The 18,508-nt window shown below is 34.7% G+C and overlaps 1 protein-coding gene across 3 annotated transcripts in view; it reads left to right on the top strand.

The window, feature by feature from the left end:
* The window catches only part of LOC111050922 (DENN domain-containing protein Crag), a 136,478-nt gene that overhangs the window by 67,797 nt on the left and 50,173 nt on the right, over positions 1-18,508 (top strand). For 2 of the 3 annotated variants that reach the window (XM_039435678.1, XM_039435677.1), the window contains exons 15-20: positions 1,037-1,230; positions 6,203-6,357; positions 7,648-7,776; positions 11,757-11,906; positions 14,322-14,574; positions 17,916-18,244. In XM_039435678.1, coding sequence (XP_039291612.1) covers positions 1,037-1,230; positions 6,203-6,357; positions 7,648-7,776; positions 11,757-11,906; positions 14,322-14,574; positions 17,916-18,244 — 1,210 coding nt within the window. The remainder of the gene's footprint in view (positions 1-1,036; positions 1,231-6,202; positions 6,358-7,647; positions 7,777-11,756; positions 11,907-14,321; positions 14,575-17,915; positions 18,245-18,508) is intronic. The other variant, XM_039435679.1, reaches the window with a different exon arrangement.

Genomic DNA, 18,508 nt, shown 5'->3' with positions numbered 1-18,508 from the left:
CCAAATACACTTGAATTGTGCTGGTCTTCCTTAGTCCATGTCCATGATTCAGAGCCATAGGTAACTACAGGTCTTATAAGGGTTTCATAAATCTTAAGCTTGCTGCTTATACTGATGAGCCTGTTCTTTAGAAGCTTCATGTTGCTGTAGTATGCTCTATTTCCCGACAATATTCTTTGTTTGATACTGGTGCTCATCATATTCTGATTATTCAATTCAACACCCAGATAACTGAAGTTTTTCACTCCCTCAAACAACCTATTATCGATCCTCAGATTCTGTGGAACCCTTCGCGCTTGACTTCTTGATATTTTCATGTATTTTGTTTTATTTTCATTGGTTAGGAGACCAATCTTTTGTGCTTCTCTTTCGATTAATTTATACTGTCCTGGAGGATATCTTTTCTTCTGGCAATTATGGCTACGTCATCGACATAAGCACATACTTGATACATTTTATGAAAAATGCTGCCTCTCTTGTCAATGACGTCTATCACACGATGTAGTGCAACATTGAATAGGAGTTCTGACAGTCCGTCACCTTGCTTACGCCAGTATTGAACTCAAACTTTCTACTTTTTCTCCTAGATCCAACTTTTATCATGGCCGTAGTCTTGCTCATTGACATTTTGGCAAGTTTGATCAACTTCTTCGGTACGCCATAATGCTCTAGTACTTTCCATAACTCACCCCTTATTATACTGTCGAAGGCTTCTTTAAAATCGTTGAATAAAATGTGTAGGTCGAGGTCATGCTCATAGAACTTTTCTATGATCTGTCTTATTGTAAAGATTTGATCTGCTGTTGCTCTTTCAGTTCTTTTGTTTCCTTCACTTTGTAATTATTGATTCTTGTGTCTGCGACTATTGATTACTATGTAATCACTATTCATTATATTTCGTTATTTTCTTTACATCTATTAGTTGTTGTCACACACATATTTATGTAAGTGTTTTTCTGTAAGTATTGGCAATAAATTTGATTTGATACAATATTTTGTCGATGGTACTAGTAATTGTGGTTGTGTGGTGGTGTAGGTGTGTTACCGGGTGATGATGCAGCTGTGTGGCGCGTACTCGCAGCCAGGGCTGGCAGTGAAGCTGCTGTTTCAGATGAAGCGAGTGGGCGTGCAGCCGAATGCCATCACCTACGGATTCTACAACAGGGCTGTGCTCGAGGCCACCTGGCCCTCCAATATGAGTCAGTCCAGTGTCTTGTGGAATAAGCTCAGGTCAGTCAAAATGATCTTTATCATATTATTGGACTAGCAGGTAAACCGTGCTTCGCTACGGTAATAAAAATATAACTCCCGTCATAAAATTTTGTTTCTGAAACATTAAGATATCATCTATATTCCCGACGATAGATCTGATTAGAGCAGCAGTGCCCAATCAAATTATTTTTCAATAAATATATTCTAAATAAGTTATTCGACTAAGGCTCAACTTACACTTGCGCGACTCAGGTCGAGAAGAGACTCGACTCTAGTCGAGAGCATGTGTTTTCAAATAGTGACGTCGCGGAGACTAGAATAGACTGGTCTGAGTGTCACCAGTTGGAAACAAATGCTCTCGACTAGAGTCGAGTCTCTTCTCGACCTGAGTCGCGTAATTGTGAGTTGAGCCTAAGTGCTAACCTTCTAAAATTATAGAACTCAAATCTTGATTAGAAACCATCCTCAACTTACTGCCAACCTGACAAAATTAGACTATCAATTTTGTTGCCAATATTAACCATAAGTGATCTACCATGTCTCGATAATAATATAATAGCAACATTTGCCGACGACACAGCAATATTAGCCATAGATTACAAGATTGAAAGTGCCACAGCAAACTTGAAAAAAATCAGAAAAATTGAAGACTGGACGACAAAATGGAAGATTAAACTTTATGAAGCAAAATCAGTTCATATCAATTTCACCAACAAGAGGGCTCAACCCATACCAATAACTATTAACAATCAAATAGTACCATTTGCCAATGATGCCAGGTACCTAGGTATGACCTTAGATGCAAAGCTTCGCTGGATGGTCTATGTTAAGTAGATGAGAGAAGAGCTGGGAATAAAATACAAGAGACTCTGGTGGCTGATTGGAAGGAACTCCATCCTGTCAATTCCAAACTAAGTACTCCTGTACAAAAATATTCTAAAGTCAGTATGGACCTATGGTATACAACTTTGGGGGTGTACCAAAGACAGTAACATCAAAGTCATACAACGCTCCCAAAACAAGGTGCTGAGAAACATTGCTGATGCTCTTTGGTACGTCAGAAACAGCGACCTACACAGAGACCTGCAAGTCGACCTGGTATGCAGCGAAATCCAGAGGCATGCAGAGAAACACGAGACCCGACTCCACCAACACGACAACATCGAAGCAATCCAGCTGCTGGAAAATGAAGGATTGGTGAGGAGGCTGAAAAGGAAGAAGCGATTTGAACTGGTCTAGTGCTGATTCAAGTGTCTTGTATACAGTGAAAAGGAGAACAGTGGAAATGAGTGAAACCCATCTGTGTAGTACAGTCATACGTAGTGTACTAATAATATTAGAATTTGAATAGGAGACTCTATGGGGGATTCTCTTGTATGAAGTATTTGTTAGTATTATAGGACAAAAAAAAGTTGCCCATCAGTCTCTAGACTAGATAGCAATTTATCGTTGAATAAAAAAATAATAATAATATCAATCGTAATAGCTGTTCCGAAATGGTACTCTCTCTAGATTATAGTTCTTATAACATCATGCTATGGACATTTCAACGATATATATTATTTCATGTCTCATGAATGAAATTAGAACATCAATTCTGAAAAACCTAGAAGGAAAATTGAAATTAGGGCTTTGAGGTGCACGAGATTGATATTTTCAGAATCTATGTGAAAAATTTGGAGATCTAAATCATTCCTTTTTTCCCGGTATGCAATCCACAAGTTTATATGTTTTGATGCAAACAAAGGAACAAATACAACCCTACTCTCTCTTATTTTATAGATGGTAGCAGGTGCCCCTTTTCAAATGTCCCACTACAGACTGATTATTATGACTGATCTGAGTAAGGCAGGTCACTTATGGTAGAACATGCTTGTATGTACATGCACATACACAAGTTCATCGAGCATGCTTGTCACCAGTGAGATGCCTCTGACATAAAATAAACAACAAATAACAATAAATAAAGCACTGGAAATTCACAAATTATAATGATAGAAATATCATTTAACCTCAAATAGATCAGCGAAAAGGAAATAAATAAACATCGGAAATACAAAAACCTAAGCTCAAAAAATTTTCCTCGAAGTTTTTCGCTGAGATGATGCAACAATAATTATGGCGTCATGTGAATCATTCCATGTTCTACTGTTAGTGGCTAGCCTAAGATTGGGTTTTATTTATCTACTAGTAGGTAACCCGTGTTTCGCAAGGGTCTATTTTAAAACTGCAAAATGAAAACTTGACGTAGGTAATAAAAAGTTTGAAATTTGAAAATAGGCCTATAACCATCCTCGGTTAATGAAGAATCTTTATTCAAAATTTCAAATCAATCAGTCCAGTAGTTCAGACGTGATGATGTGTCAAACATAATTTTCCTACATCACGAATGCTACAAACGAAGGCCAATGATAGGCCTACAGCATGAAGACTATGTCCATTTCATTTGTACTGGTGGCAAAATTTTACATTAAAAATAATTATTTGATAAAATCCAAGTTCAATTGTAATGAAAACAAATTCCTTCAAAAATTGATTGATAATAATACGTTTCGAGGAAAAAAATTAAGAACAAAAAAATTGGGAAGCATCGGGATCCGAACCCAGGAACCATCGCTCCGTAAGCTAGCGTTTAACCGTTGCGCTACACTGCTGTTCGAAAATGTTAGTCTTGTAACAGCATTATAACCTCCTCATAAAAATCTGGTGTGGTACACTCACACAACTTTCCTTGCTCATATTTGAAACTACGATCAGACTTCTGTATATTGTGTATACATAATTGTTTTCAAAGTACTTTTTCTTTGTGTGAATAATTATTGTGGGATTCGATGATTTTTTTAGTCGTCATTTTTTTAAAGTCGTCAAAACAGCTGTTCTACAGATGAAATATCTCGACTATGTGTTCTTTTTATGAACTGCGCTACCTACCTACCTCATGCACGAGAAGGAGGTTACTAAGTCCATTTCCCAAGGATGCACTTTCCCATTGTTTTCCCAGAAAGGAGACTCATGCCAGTTGATAGAGCTGATAAATAACTATACAGGGTATGAATTTGAAAAAAATCGGTCAAGTTATTTTTGAGAAAATCGTGAAAAACATGGTTTTTTAGTAATTATCCGCAATTTTTCTCAAGAATATTACGGAGCTCCTGCAATTTTCCAAGGAAAAAAACTCATGTCATTTGATAGGGCTTATGAATAGCTTATCCATGGTATAAATTCGAAGAAAATCGTTAAAGCCGTTTTCGAGAAAACCGTGAAAAACATGGATTTTTAGTCATTATCCGCCATTTTTCTCAAGAATATTACGGAGCTCCTGAAATTTTCCCAGAAATGAGACTCATGCCAGTTGATAGGGCTTATAAATAGCTATCCATGGTATAAATTTGAAGGAAATCGTTAGAGCCTTTTTCGAGAACGTGAGCCATTTTTCTCAAGAATATTACGGAGCTCCTGCAATTTTCCCAGGAAAAAAACCCATGTCATTTGATAGGGCTTATGAATAGCTATCCATGGTTTAAATTCGAAGAAAATCGTTGAAGCCGTTTTCGAGAAAACCGTGAAAAACATGGATTTTTAGTCATTATCCGCCATTTTTCTCAAGAATATTACGGAGCTCCTGAAATTTTCTCAGAAATGAGACTCATGTCAGTTGATAGGGTTTTTAAATAGCTATCCATGGTATAAATTTTAAGAAAATCGTTAGAGCCGTTTTCGAGAAAAACGTAAAAAAAATGTTTTTTTTAGTAATTATCCGCCATTTTTTCCGCCATCTTGAATTGGACTTTATTGAATTTCTCATTGTCGGATCCTCATGGTATAAGGACCTTAAGTTTAAAATTTCAAGTCAATCGGTTAACTAGGAATGGAGTTATCGTGTTCACAGACATACACACATACACACACACACACACCACACACACACACACACACACACACACACACACACACACACACACACACACACACACACACATACACACACACAGACCAACACCCAAAAATCATTTTTTTTGGACTCAGGGGACCTTGAAACGTATAGAAAACATGAAATTAGGGTACCTTAATTTTTTTTGGAAAGCAATACTTTCCTTACCTACGGTAATAGGGCAAGGAAAGTAAAAAACACACTTTGGGCTATGGAACTTCATGTACGGTAGCATAGATGAATTTGAACATTAATTCTGAATAATCTAGAAGGAAATTGAAATTTGGGCTTCCAAGTGCACGACATTGATATTTTTAGAATCTATGTTAAAAATTTGGAGATCTAAATCCTTCCCGTTTTTCCGGTATGCAATTCACAAGTTGACATGTTTTGATGCGAACAAACGAACAAACACAACCCTACTCTCTCTTATTATATAGAAGATTTATTCAACAATGACAAAACAACTTAACCTTCCGCAGTCGCGCTGTTGTAATATGTACAACAGTGTCAGTTTTTTTTGCTATACAAAACTATTGGATAGGGTGGTGTCAGTTAATGAGTCACCTATGCATTCCAAAACTTTCTCCCCATTACTCCACTGAGTTGCAGTATCAACCGAGCAATGGTTCAGTCTCTAGGTGCCATTTAGCCGCGACAGTGCATAAGATAGGGAGAGACTGTAAACGAACCATTAACACAGAATTGATGTCTTTGCTTGGTGTACCTTATTGGGCTATGAAATGGTCTTATCCAAATGTTCTTAGGCGTAAATAATCTAATAAGATGGAAAGAGTGATTATACAATTAATTAATATGTTTTGACAGTTAATAGAGTACATAACACTTGGAAAATTGGATGTTGTGCAAATTACAACAGGTGACTGCTCGTGTGATTGAGTAGGGCGCGACTACCGGAAGGTTAATCATAAAATGATTGGAAACGGAAAAACAGGTTTATAACCCTTACCATTCCATTCCCGAATTTTGATTGCATATTAATCCAAAAGAGGTTATGATTCTTTAAAAACTATTTGATACGTGAATGAATGTTTTTAGGAACGTAGTTCTGGGTGCGGCGCGCTTCCGACAGGCCGGCTGCAAGATGGCGAATCGCCGTCGGCGCCTGTCCACTGCCACCGAAGACGGAGACGGCGCGTCCATCTGCAGTGCCACTTCGCTCACTGCCACTGCCAATGCCAGCAATGCTCCAGGTCAGTTGAAATAGTAGTTTATACAACAGTTTCATAATGATGGTCTTTAAAGCACGAGTGCTTTAACTTCTAACGAGTGCTTTAAAGACCCTCATTATAAAGCCGTTGTATACACTATCTTATCTACGACTATCCAAGCACAGTATCACATTGCTGACTTGTTGTAAAAGATCAGAAATCAATCAACTAGCCTGTATGGTAAAAATATTGAAATAACAATATAGGTAAAAAGTTGACCAGAGAGTGAACAGTTCACTTAAAGTACTGAAAACAATACAAACTGAAAACTTTCAAGTTTGTTACTGACAAACTATCACGTTTTCAATTCGTCAAACTGAAAACATGACATACTGAAAACTTGATAAACTGAGATCTTGACTAATTGAAAACTTTATAAACTGACGACTTGACAAACAGAAAACTTGATTTAGTGAAAACTTGACAAAATGAAACCAGATGCCTGCATCAGAAACTGAGTTTTAATGTTCAAGTGGTTGCATCAAGTCCTCATTATAGTATAGTTTTGAAAATGCATTGCGAAAAGACTCCTGTTATTGGATTGATTGTGATGTTTGTTTCTGGACTAACATGAATCACCATACTGTACTGTCATCCTGCGACGAATTTCCATTGGTTTGACACCTTCACTGCTCAAGAAACAAATGACTGATCGATAATCTAACGCGGTGCATATTGATAATGGGGTGGCCATATTGTATCTGAAGTCACTGCTAATTGTGTGTAGCAAGGTCACCAACGCACCTGGTGGTCATTGTGTGAGCTTCAACCAACATATATCTCGTATATTTGTGGAATTTTAGCATGCTCTGGCATAAGTCCATCCCGGCCTTATCTGACTGAGCCACAGCAGTCTATAATTGAATAGCCATATTTCTTTTGAATAAAATGGAAGTAAAATTCATCAATTTTGAATTCCATTAGAACTGCGGAACTGTGAATTCACAGGCGTCAACTGGGTGCAACTACATAGCCGATGTCAAAGTGAGTAAGTTTTAAACCAAAAATACACTGCTAGTCTTTAATTTGTAAAATGTAGAGTTAACGATGGAGTATCATGCAAAATCAGTAATTTTGGAAACAAAAAGCCTTTGAATTAGAATTATAGAATAAAACCTTTGGATTGTCAAGATTGATGTTTCTTTCTTGATTGTCCAAACAGAAAATCAAATTAGTTTTTGTTTGAAATAAATGTACAAACAATAATTATATATTATTTATTAGGATCGAACGAAAATCATAATGGAATTGAAAAACATTTTAATTGAATAGGTGTTAGCCAGCCAGTAACTAGTGCAGATGAGGTGGACCTAATGGAAGTCACTATACAGGTGCCTGAATTACAAAACCAGTCAAAAACATTGGAATTATCGGTTGACGTTGGCAATCCTGAGAGTCATGGTAGGTCATCAATGTTACCAACATAACAGGGATTATGGTGCATGAGGATCCTACACAATGCATCCGTCAAAACCACAACAATCCAGCTTTGAAAAGCAATCTTTTACAATATTATTGAAAAATTTATATTGGTGAAAAACTTATCTGGTAACAGCTACAGTGAAATTCAATTTCTATTTGTATTGGTTGAAAAATAGTATATTTATGTTATTTATTTATACAGTGATAGATAACTAATAGATGAATAACAATTGTTTATTCATGAGGAATCTCACTATACAGAGTGTTTCAGAAGCAGTGTCGAACATTCTAGGGTATTGTTCCTGGATGGTAGGAGACTACAAAAAATTTCGTATTTGAAGTGTCCAAAACTCAGCGGTTATCCATATAGCTGCCATTTTGTTTTTTCGCATGGGAATTTTTATATCAAGAACGTAATGTTGTATTGATCTGAAATTTGGCATGAATATTTATGCTATAAAGGCTCAACTTTAAAAAAATGAAATAAAACATTTTCAAGTGAATTTTCAAAATGGCGGCCATTTTAAATAATTGTTGATGGCATTTTTCACGAAAACCGTTCACTTTGCAGAAAATTTACAAGAGACAAAAAGTAAGTAAATTTTATCAAGATTTCAAGGATACGTTATTTTTAAGATTGATCAAAGAATAACATGAAAATTAATTGTTTTCGTACTGCATGCATGCACAAGACATACAAGATCATCTGAAAAACATTGTCAAATCAGCTGTATGGCCACATGGAGTCATACCGAGTTTCAAAGCTTCATCTTAAATACAATTATTAGATTTGAAAATATTCAATATTCATGTTTAAATGGTGAAAGTGGTCATGCATGCAGTACGAAAATAACTAACTTCTTTGTTATTCTTCGATCAGTCTTAATAAATAAATCCTTGAAATCTTGATAAAATTTGCTAACTTTTTGTCTGTTGTAAATTTTTTGTTAAGTGAACGGTTTTCGTGAAATTTGCAATAAAAAATTTAAAATGGCCGCCATTTTGAAAATGTACATACAACATTTTTCATTTTATTTTAAAAGTTGAGTCTTTATAGCATAAATATTCATGCCAAATTTCAGATCAATACAACATTTCGTTCTTGAGTGGAAAATTCCTTGAGAAAAAACAAAATGGCAGCTATAAGGATAACCACTGAGTTTTTCAATACTCTAAAATTTTCGACACTACTTCTGAAAAACCCTGTTTATAGAAACTTGAGCATTGGACCTTCTGCAGTGAGATTTACTTTATAAATAAACTTCCCATTAAAAATATTCTGATAGTTTAAAGTGAACTTCACTATATCTATTTGCCTTGGCACAATCTGCATCATCAGTTGAAAAATTATTAAGAGCCGATTTCCAAGCTCGGGATTTAGCTAAGTTCTAGACTTTTAACAGCTGAAGTCAGAAAATTGACTTTCCGAAACGGGGCGTAGTGGTAGTCCACGTTTGAATTAAATTTTGAGAAAAAACTATAAAATTGAGCACCAAATCTAATAAAGAGAAAATAGTGTAAAGTTTCAGCTATTTAGAATTATTTAGGAATGTTTAACTTGGTCAAGGAAAAAACTTTTCTAATTATAGAAATGAGAAAATTAAGATTATCATAAAAACTACGACGACGCCCCGTTTCGGAAAGCCAATTTTCTAACTCCAGCTGTTAAAAGTCTAGAACTTGGCTAAATTCTGAGCTCGGAAACCGGCTCTAAGGGTTTTTTTGGGTATAAACTAACCTGGTTTGTCACAGCTGAATAACTGAATTAACTAATAACTATTAAGCTATTTAACTCTACCTTATCCCGCTTATTAACTTATATTAATGAAGATTTATCCTACCTAACCTTATCAATCAACTTTTTAGAAATTCTACTTCAACTGTGTACAAGTCAATGTTTGTTCGAATTGAATGATAGTGTCATGAATAATATCCTCTATTAATGTATGTAATAATGTGTTTGAAATTAATAAAACATATTCAAATTGAATGATGGTGTCATGAATAATATCTAATATTAATGGATGTAATAATGTGGTTGAAATTAATAATTCAATATACTTTTACTTGGTTTTATCATAGAGAAAACATAGGTACTGACAGATTTCTCATGGGAAAGGTGCTAGTTTTGATTTCAAGCCAATCATCCATGTAGATCTCTGACTTGAAGCTTTGTGACGCTTGAGTCTCGCCTTTCAAATACTTATATTTTTCAAGTGCGAATCCACGAAGCTCCACAGATTCGCATACAGATAGTGAAGTTCAACACTAGCGCGGTTCATGAATTATTCTCGCATCACTTCTTAAGATGGTGACTGAATCTCTATTCCTCTATTCTTATTCTATGGTTCTATTGACACAACACCCAAATCTCAATGCATCATCACTGTTGTGGATTCAGTCTTAAAACTGAAATAATCTCCTTATAATCGTTATTCTTATCGTGTATTTTATCTTCTGCGAAGGTTTTTATCTTGAAAAATATACAGAGTGGGTGAAAATTCCGAGAACGGCTTAATATGTCATACACAAAGGTGATTTCACGGTGGTTGTTATTGGGGACCCTACTAAAATTTAAAATCTGGTCCGCCATCGAAGAAAACCGCACATCAATATCTCAAACCGTTTCAAAGATATTCACATTATTAATCAATACCACTTATCTATTTCATTTCTGATTTGATGGAATTGATTTATAATGTGAATATCTTCCAAACGGTTTGAGATAATGATGTGCGGTTTTCGCCATTCATTCGTTTTGCCTTGAAATTCCGTATTGAAATCATGTATCACATGACCCCCTTCCTGTTTACAAAATTTAAGTTGCATTCAAAATGGCCGATCCAAGATGGCAGACCAGATTCTTCATAGTTGGTTCATGGGATGTAAATGTAATATAATTAATTATAATAATATTGGTTTGTAATTGGATCACCTGATAAGTATAAAATGATTGACTGTATTTTTAAGTCAATAAAAGTAGTATTTTCAATTTTAGTAGGACCCCCAATCACACCCACCGTGAAATTACCTTTTCCTCCACCTACTGTCTAAAGTACTTACTTTACTCCCTGAAACATAATACTAAAGTGTCACTTTTTCGCTCTCGGTAGTAAAAAACAGAAAAACTCCCTAGGGAGGAAAAGTGACTCCATTTAAATAACATGGGAAGCATCTCTATTTCAAAAACTCACATTGTAATAGGTTAGAAGTTCTAAGCTCAGATGAGAAAGCGTAATAGAGGTGTATGTCATTGAGTCAACTTAATTCAATACCACAACAAGAAATTTGATCAACTCATGAAATATATGTTTGTATGATATTATATTCTTAATATTAGTAGACGATAAAAATTTATACAATTTTAAAAATATTTTATTCTATTCAAAATACCAGCCAACAAATATTTTTCATCTGCAATTCAAATCTGAAACGCGTTATCTGGAGTCAGCCATTTTTGGTAGCCGCTCAGCTGATATAATTGTTACAACTTTAGCCGATAGATAGCGCAATCGGCAGTGCCAATCAGCCGACCGGTTTTTAGGTTTTAGATTTTAGGTTATGTTGTTAGGAAACATTGTCACCAATACGTAAGTTATTAAAATGATTTTATTTGCAGTTTCTATAAAAAAATGTAGATGGAGGAAATGTAAATGTTGTGTACATCACGAGCGAAAAATACTTTTTCTCCCTCAGGAAAATTGTTGCCATCGGCTTTGCCTCGGGCTTCAAACTTTTTCCCACAGGGAGAAAACGACGTACTATTAATATTTTAAATGAAACATTTCATTGTAATTAACCTATATGTATTATTTTTGTTAATCTCAGTATCAAACTTGTATGTGTGTGTAAAAATAAATTGAATTGAATTCATACTTCTCACTCTTTATGTATTCTATTTTCTGCCCAGTCGTTGTTGATGTATGATTATATATTTATAATGGTTGACTTATTTGCAGATTGCCGGTCGCATTCCCTTGCCAATATTGCCAATTCAATGGACTTTTCTGTGCAAAAGTTCGACAGATTTCGATCGCGAGTTGGCAGCATTGTAAGGCCGAGTGGCTTGCCGCTGCTAAGTCCCGGTGCGGCAGTCAAGCAGCAAACTTGTAAGTTGATCTTTCTTCTATTTTCTCCTTTACTCTCTCATTTCTCTTCCACTACTTTTTCATATCATTTTACCTAATCTTCTCGCTCCTTTTTACTTTCCTTGCCCTATTACCATAGGTAAGGAAAGTATTGCTTTCCAAAAAAAAATTAAGGTACACCAATTTCTAAGTCCACGTTTCAAGGTCCGCTGAGTCCACAAACATGATTTTTGGGTGTTGGTCTGTGTGTATGAGTGTATGTGCGTCTGTATACACGATATCTCATCTCCCAGTTAACGGAATGACTTAAAATTTGGAACGTAATGTCCTTACGCTATAAGGATCCGACACGAACAATTTCGATCAAATGCAATCCAAGATGGCGGCTGAAATGGAGAAAATGTTGTAAAAAACACGGTTTTACGCGATTTTCTCGAAAACGGCTTCAACGATTTTGATCAAATTCATACCTGAAATAGTAATTGATAAGCTCTATCAACTGCAACAAATCCCATAACTGTAAAAATTTCAGGAGCTCCGCCTCATCTATGCAAAGTTCCATTTTAGATTCTCAATTATCAGCCTTCATATACAATTTAAACAATTAATTTCAGGTGGGAAAGATTGAGCATGAAAATCTCTGCAATTAATGTCCAGTAACATTTCCTCCTAAAATTGAAAATAAGCTTGAAATTCGAGAAAATGTGATTAAATCATTCACTACGCAGAGATAGCAGACCTCGTGTGTTTCCAGCGTTATTGACCTATCACCAGCTGTCTCATATCTTTAAATAGTGGACTTGAGATGTGCGAGAACACTAGCGTCAGGTGATCAATTTTCATAACGGCAAGGAAAGTTGTGTGAGTGCGCCACACCAGATTTTTCTTATTATTATCTTTTTCTACGACGTGGCAACAGCGCTGGTTCTCGTTGAAAATGTACGGTGGACCGTTACGTGATTGGTTAGCCTAAGTAGCACCATAGAAAATTGAGAGCATAAGAAGATGTCCAGGTGTAATGGTATAGGGCACTTATGCTCCGAATTTCACTGTTATGTTAAGCCTATAGTCCACGTTAATCTTTTTCGTGAAGTTATGTGGCGTTGGTAGTTTCTCAGTAGTCAAAAGTAAATTTGTATGGATTTTGTTGGTAGGGTGTCCCTTGCGGATAGGTTCCATCTCGCCTGAATATATCATTTAAGCCGTCAATGGGCCTCACGACTGTCATACTTCATCCGGGACCGACAATTTAACGTGCCCATCCAATAACACGGGAGTGACTGGTTAAAAAAACTTTTGGTAATGAGAGGGTTTGAGCCCGGGATGTCTGGGATGCTACGCAAGCACTCTATCCACTAGACCATGGATCACTCCAGTAGTCTACAGTGTTGTATATCACCCGGCCAAGACAGTAGTAATCGACAATACTCGGCTTGGCGTGTACGTGCAATTTGGAACAAAAGCATCATGTACCACATAAGATATACTCTTATGCTATTTCTTTGTCTATGGTGCAGTTTAGTTATTCACAAAAATATGGCATCTTTCTTTTTATTTGTTGTAACTTCATTACTAGTAGTTCTGTGAACAGTAGACCTCACGCAGTATTCTCATCCACAAGTACCTGATTGAAACTATAGACCTTATGGAAATACAGCAATAGACTGGCTTCTCCACACATCTGTGTAATCACTTGTCAGCTGATTTACGATGAATAATTCTATAATCTGATTTTCACTCTAATATTGACGTATGAAGGAAGCTCCTTTTTCCTTTTATACTAGTAGTTCTGTGAACAGTAGACCTTGCGCTCAGTAAGTTATATTGACCTGTTGTTATGTTTTCTCAAAAATTAATAAATAATTTATCAATTTAAAATATCAATTTTAATATAGAGCTTTCTGTCCTATCGTACCGTGACGTGTCGTCTCGGAATGTTAGTGTGAGCGCTGTTATCAGGTCTGCCTGCAACTGTCTACTAACGTTGATGGAAAGATACATTTTCAAGTTGTTCGATGTTTTTGAACGGGTAGTATTATGGTCCACTAGACAGCTGATTTATGATGAATAATTCTATAATCTGATTTTTACGGTAATATTGGCGTATGAAGGAGGCTCCTTTTTTCTTTTATATTATCCTTGAAATGCAAAATTTCCAAAAACCTTGTATATACGTAGACACGCAATTTAAAAAGGAACATACCTGTCAAATTTCATGAAAAACTATTACCACGTTTCGCCGTAAATGCGCAACATATAAACATTTAAACATTAAGAGAAATGCCAAACCGTCGACTTGAATCTTAGACCTCACTTCGCTCGGTCAATTACAGTAATCTGTACATGAAAATATGCTATCTCTCTGTTCCTTTTCATTTGTTGTGTATATAAAGAATAGAAAATTGACTGAATATTTAAAAAAAAAATGTTGTACAGTTGACAGCAGTGCCGGTCTTCTGATGACTGGCGGTGGAGGAGGAGGTGGTGGAGCAGGAGGAGGGTTGGAGGAGGGTGCGGTCACCATTCCACAGAGGAATCGGAGCGGGAGTTGCACAGAGTTGATGAGTGGGGGGTGCTCCCGCAGTGGCATCCCCCCCTCAGGGGCTGCTCAGCCAGTGCATCCCCCCGCCAGTCCCAAACCTACCGTCACCTCGAGTAGACAGGACGATTGTTTCCGCCAGCTTTCCAGGTGAGATTTTCATCAATTTTATTCTCATTTTTTCGCAATTTTCTCCTATTAAAAATTGGCGGTGAAATTCATGGTGTTGATGGTATGTCGGGAATGTTCTTGAAAAAAAATGTCTCAATTCATAGTTGAACCGTTGGAATATTTAATTAATAAATGTTTTCTATCGGGCTACTTCCCAAAAAAGTTCAAAATTCCAAAAGTGATTGCTCTTTACAATGCTGGTGATCTTACACGACCCGGAAATTATAGACCTATAAGTTTTTAAAATGGTTTTTCAAAAATATTTGAAAAATTGATAATTTTTTTTTTTTGAAAGAAAGAAAGAAACTTTATTTCGCCAAAATACAAAATACATTATCACAAGAAAATATTTTCAATAATCGAAATATACATACATAATCATAGAAATGAAAAATACATTGTACGAAATAAAACACTGCATGCAAATGACCTTGATAACAAGGTCACGTCCGCATTACAGGAGCATCATTGAACAGAAAAAGGTTCTTTAAAGTAAGCATAAGTAATAAAAAATGAAAACCAAAAATAATGAAAAAAACCAGAAAAAAATAGAGAAAACAAAATTTTACAATCTAAAATCCGGTTTAGCATTAATAGATACACAAAAATTTATCCTCGTTAACAAAAACCAATCACTGATATAATTGAGGTACGGTTTGGTCAAAAATCCATTGGCTTTTTTAGTATGACATTTATGTAAATATAAATGCATGTGTAATCGACATCCAAACAACATACACGGAATCCAGCATGTCTGCTGGAGTCTGAATAATTCTGAATTCTGGCTTAGAATAATAAATTGAATTACATCATAACGTTATTTATGTAGAATATTTTAATGAATTATCAGCGTATATAGCTTAGTCTGAATAATTCTGGATTCTTACTTAGAATAATAAATTGAATTACATCATAACGTTATTATGTAGAATATTTTGATAAATTATCAGCGTATATAGCTTAGTCTGAATAATTCTGGATTCTTACTTAGAATAATAAATTGAATTACATCATAACGTTATTTATGTAGAATATTTTGATAAATTATCAGCGTATATAGCTTAGTCTGAATAATTCTGGATTCTTACTTAGAATAATAAATTGAATTACATCATAACGTTATTTATGTAGAATATTTTGATAAATTATCAGCGTATATAGCTTAGTCTGAATAATTCTGGATTCTTACTTATAATAATAAATTGAATTACATCATAACGTTATTTATGTAGAATATTTTGATAAATTATCAGCGTATAGGCTATAGCTTTTGATTTAGATAATATTTTTAAAATCTTATTAGACATAATATTCATGGAACTTAGTTATTTTTCAATGAAATGTATGACTAATCAGAAAAAAATATGATGAATTATTAATTAGAAAAAAAATAGAAAATGAAAAAAAATTATTAATTAGAAAAAACTAATCAGCAATATTCTGAAAAAATCTAATAAAATTATATTAGTTTGTTTCCTAGATAAAATAAAATTCATTCATAGTAATCAATATGGGATCAATCTGGTAAGTCTACCACTCAAGCTGTTCTCCACTTAACTAACATCATAAATAACAATTTCAAATCCAAGCATAAAATACTATCAAATTCTAAATTGTTTTGTAACTGATTGTTCTGTTTTGTCCATTGCACCATAACTTAACTTAAAATATAAAATAGAAAAAATACTTTTCTCGGTAAGCGACATTTCAAGACATTTCGACATTATCAAGACTGAATAAATAGATTAATCACTATTACCACTATTATTATAATTATTCATTATCAAATTAATAATAGATTAATTATTATTTATTATAATTTATTAAGGTAAGTTTTATAAACTCATTCATTATTAATAGAATTACAAAAATCCATAATGAATCTTATACTGGATTGGATTAAGATAAATGTTTATTTTCAATTATCTATCTCCATTATTTAATGTTTTCAATCTTGTGTTATAGATTTTAAAAAATATTTGTTATAGCTTCCTTGTTTCTATCTTTTTAAATTTGTCATTTGCTTTTAATTTTGTTACTTTGTCTTATCGTTTGTAAAGATTGAGATGTGACCTAGTCTCCAAAATTTTATTTATTTTAGTGGTTTGAATAAGCTCTTTTTTCTTTCTATTGACATGTTTGCTGTACCAAGTTGTTCTTTGCCGGTAGTGTCATTTTGTAAGTTATTCATTCTATCAATCTGTATTATTTTATGGCAAATGAATTAAATTGAAATTTGATTGTTTTATTATATTTCAATTCTCAATTCTTTATTTCCAGAATTTAACAATGCAACAAATCAAGGTTAATAAATCAATACTTGTTACAAGAGAATACAATAAAATCAACTACCGAGAACTAAAAACTAAAAATTGAATCAGGCACCACCAGCAAAAGAAAAGTCTTTGACCGCTGGTGGGAGTCGCAAAAAGTCCAATTTAAAATAAAAACTAGAAACAAAATAGAAGTTACAATACAAAATCGAGTTGATGACAAGAAAAAAAATACTTCACTGCAAGAAACAAAAGCGTGATAACGAATGTTGAGAGAGAGAGAGAAGATTTTCCAATAGGAAAAACTAAAAAAAAACAGATATAAGAAAAATATGACTACCATTGAGGTCTCAGGAATTACAAAAAATAAAATAGAGATTGATTTGAAAAATATATATAAATAAATAAATATAGGCTATTATTACCACCATTCAGGTCCCAGGGAAAAGAGATACTTTTCCTTAATCCAAGCCTCTATTCCCTTCAAATCTACTCTTTGATGAATATCAAATGGTATTATATTAATAAATCTAGAGCTCATATACATCAACTGTCTTCTTAACATGCTCAACTTAGAATCTTGAACAACATAACAACATACCTCAGCGAACTGTCTGGTCTCAAGTTGTAAAATGTTCTATCAATCCTACAGAATTTATCTTTATTTTTGACTATATGTTTGAAGAGTCTCTTGAAATAAAGTTGCCTTACTGTCAAAACTTTGAAATAAAAAAATAGAGATTCACTTGGATACAGCCTAGGTTTATTCAATATTGTTTTTATTATACACTTTTGAACTATGAATAAATCACTAAAGTGGTTATCATAGGCCCCACCCCAAACGACTAGACCATACTGTATTAACGATTGTACAAAAGCAAAATATATCATTTTAAGGTACTCTAGATTTAAGATTTTATTTATTTTATAGAATTTATAGGAAATGTATTTACATTTTTCACAAATAAAGCGTATGTGGGAGTTCCACTTCAAGTATTGGTCAATCATTACTCCCAGATATCTTATTTCATCATATTATATTGACAGATCAGAAAGCTTTGCCAACGACGCCGGAATACTGGCCAAACTGAAGCAGCAGCCGCCAGAAGGAGAGAGCGGCGCATGCGCAACAAAAGCGGCGTCAAAGAGTCGCGCCGCAAAGTCGCTTTTCGCAAGCGGCGGCGGCAGCAATCTGCTCAACCTGCAAATAGTCAGCGAAAACTTGCCGCTAGACGACGACGGTGAGCAGCAACAAAATGGCGGATCGCAGAACCAAGATGGCGGAGCAAAGAAGGCGAGTTGTGAGTCGTTGACGTGTCGATCGCCGATCAAGTCGCCCGCCCGTACGACACCCGTCACCGAGAATGATCCGTTGGGTGAGTTTATTCAATGATACACTAAACACATTTCATTAAATTGGGGAAGGACCAACAGACACAGCCCCGTTGTAGTTCTTTTTGGATTGACAGTAAAATTTAATTGAGTATATTTCGTCAAAATTATACATCATTGTAACGTTTACAAAACCCGTAAACAATGAATACAATCTGCGAGTAGTTATGTTTCTTTATAGAGCATCTAAAGTTATTGAAACACAGTAAAATTTATCAAGTACCCTTTTTTACTTTCCTTGCCCTATT

The sequence above is a fragment of the Nilaparvata lugens genome, chromosome 9 (genome assembly GCF_014356525.2).
Source record: "Nilaparvata lugens isolate BPH chromosome 9, ASM1435652v1, whole genome shotgun sequence".
In the NCBI taxonomy this organism is placed as follows: domain Eukaryota; kingdom Metazoa; phylum Arthropoda; class Insecta; order Hemiptera; family Delphacidae; genus Nilaparvata; species Nilaparvata lugens.
Note: the sequence above shows the minus strand (reverse complement) of the source record. Positions and strands in the feature narration are given on the sequence as shown.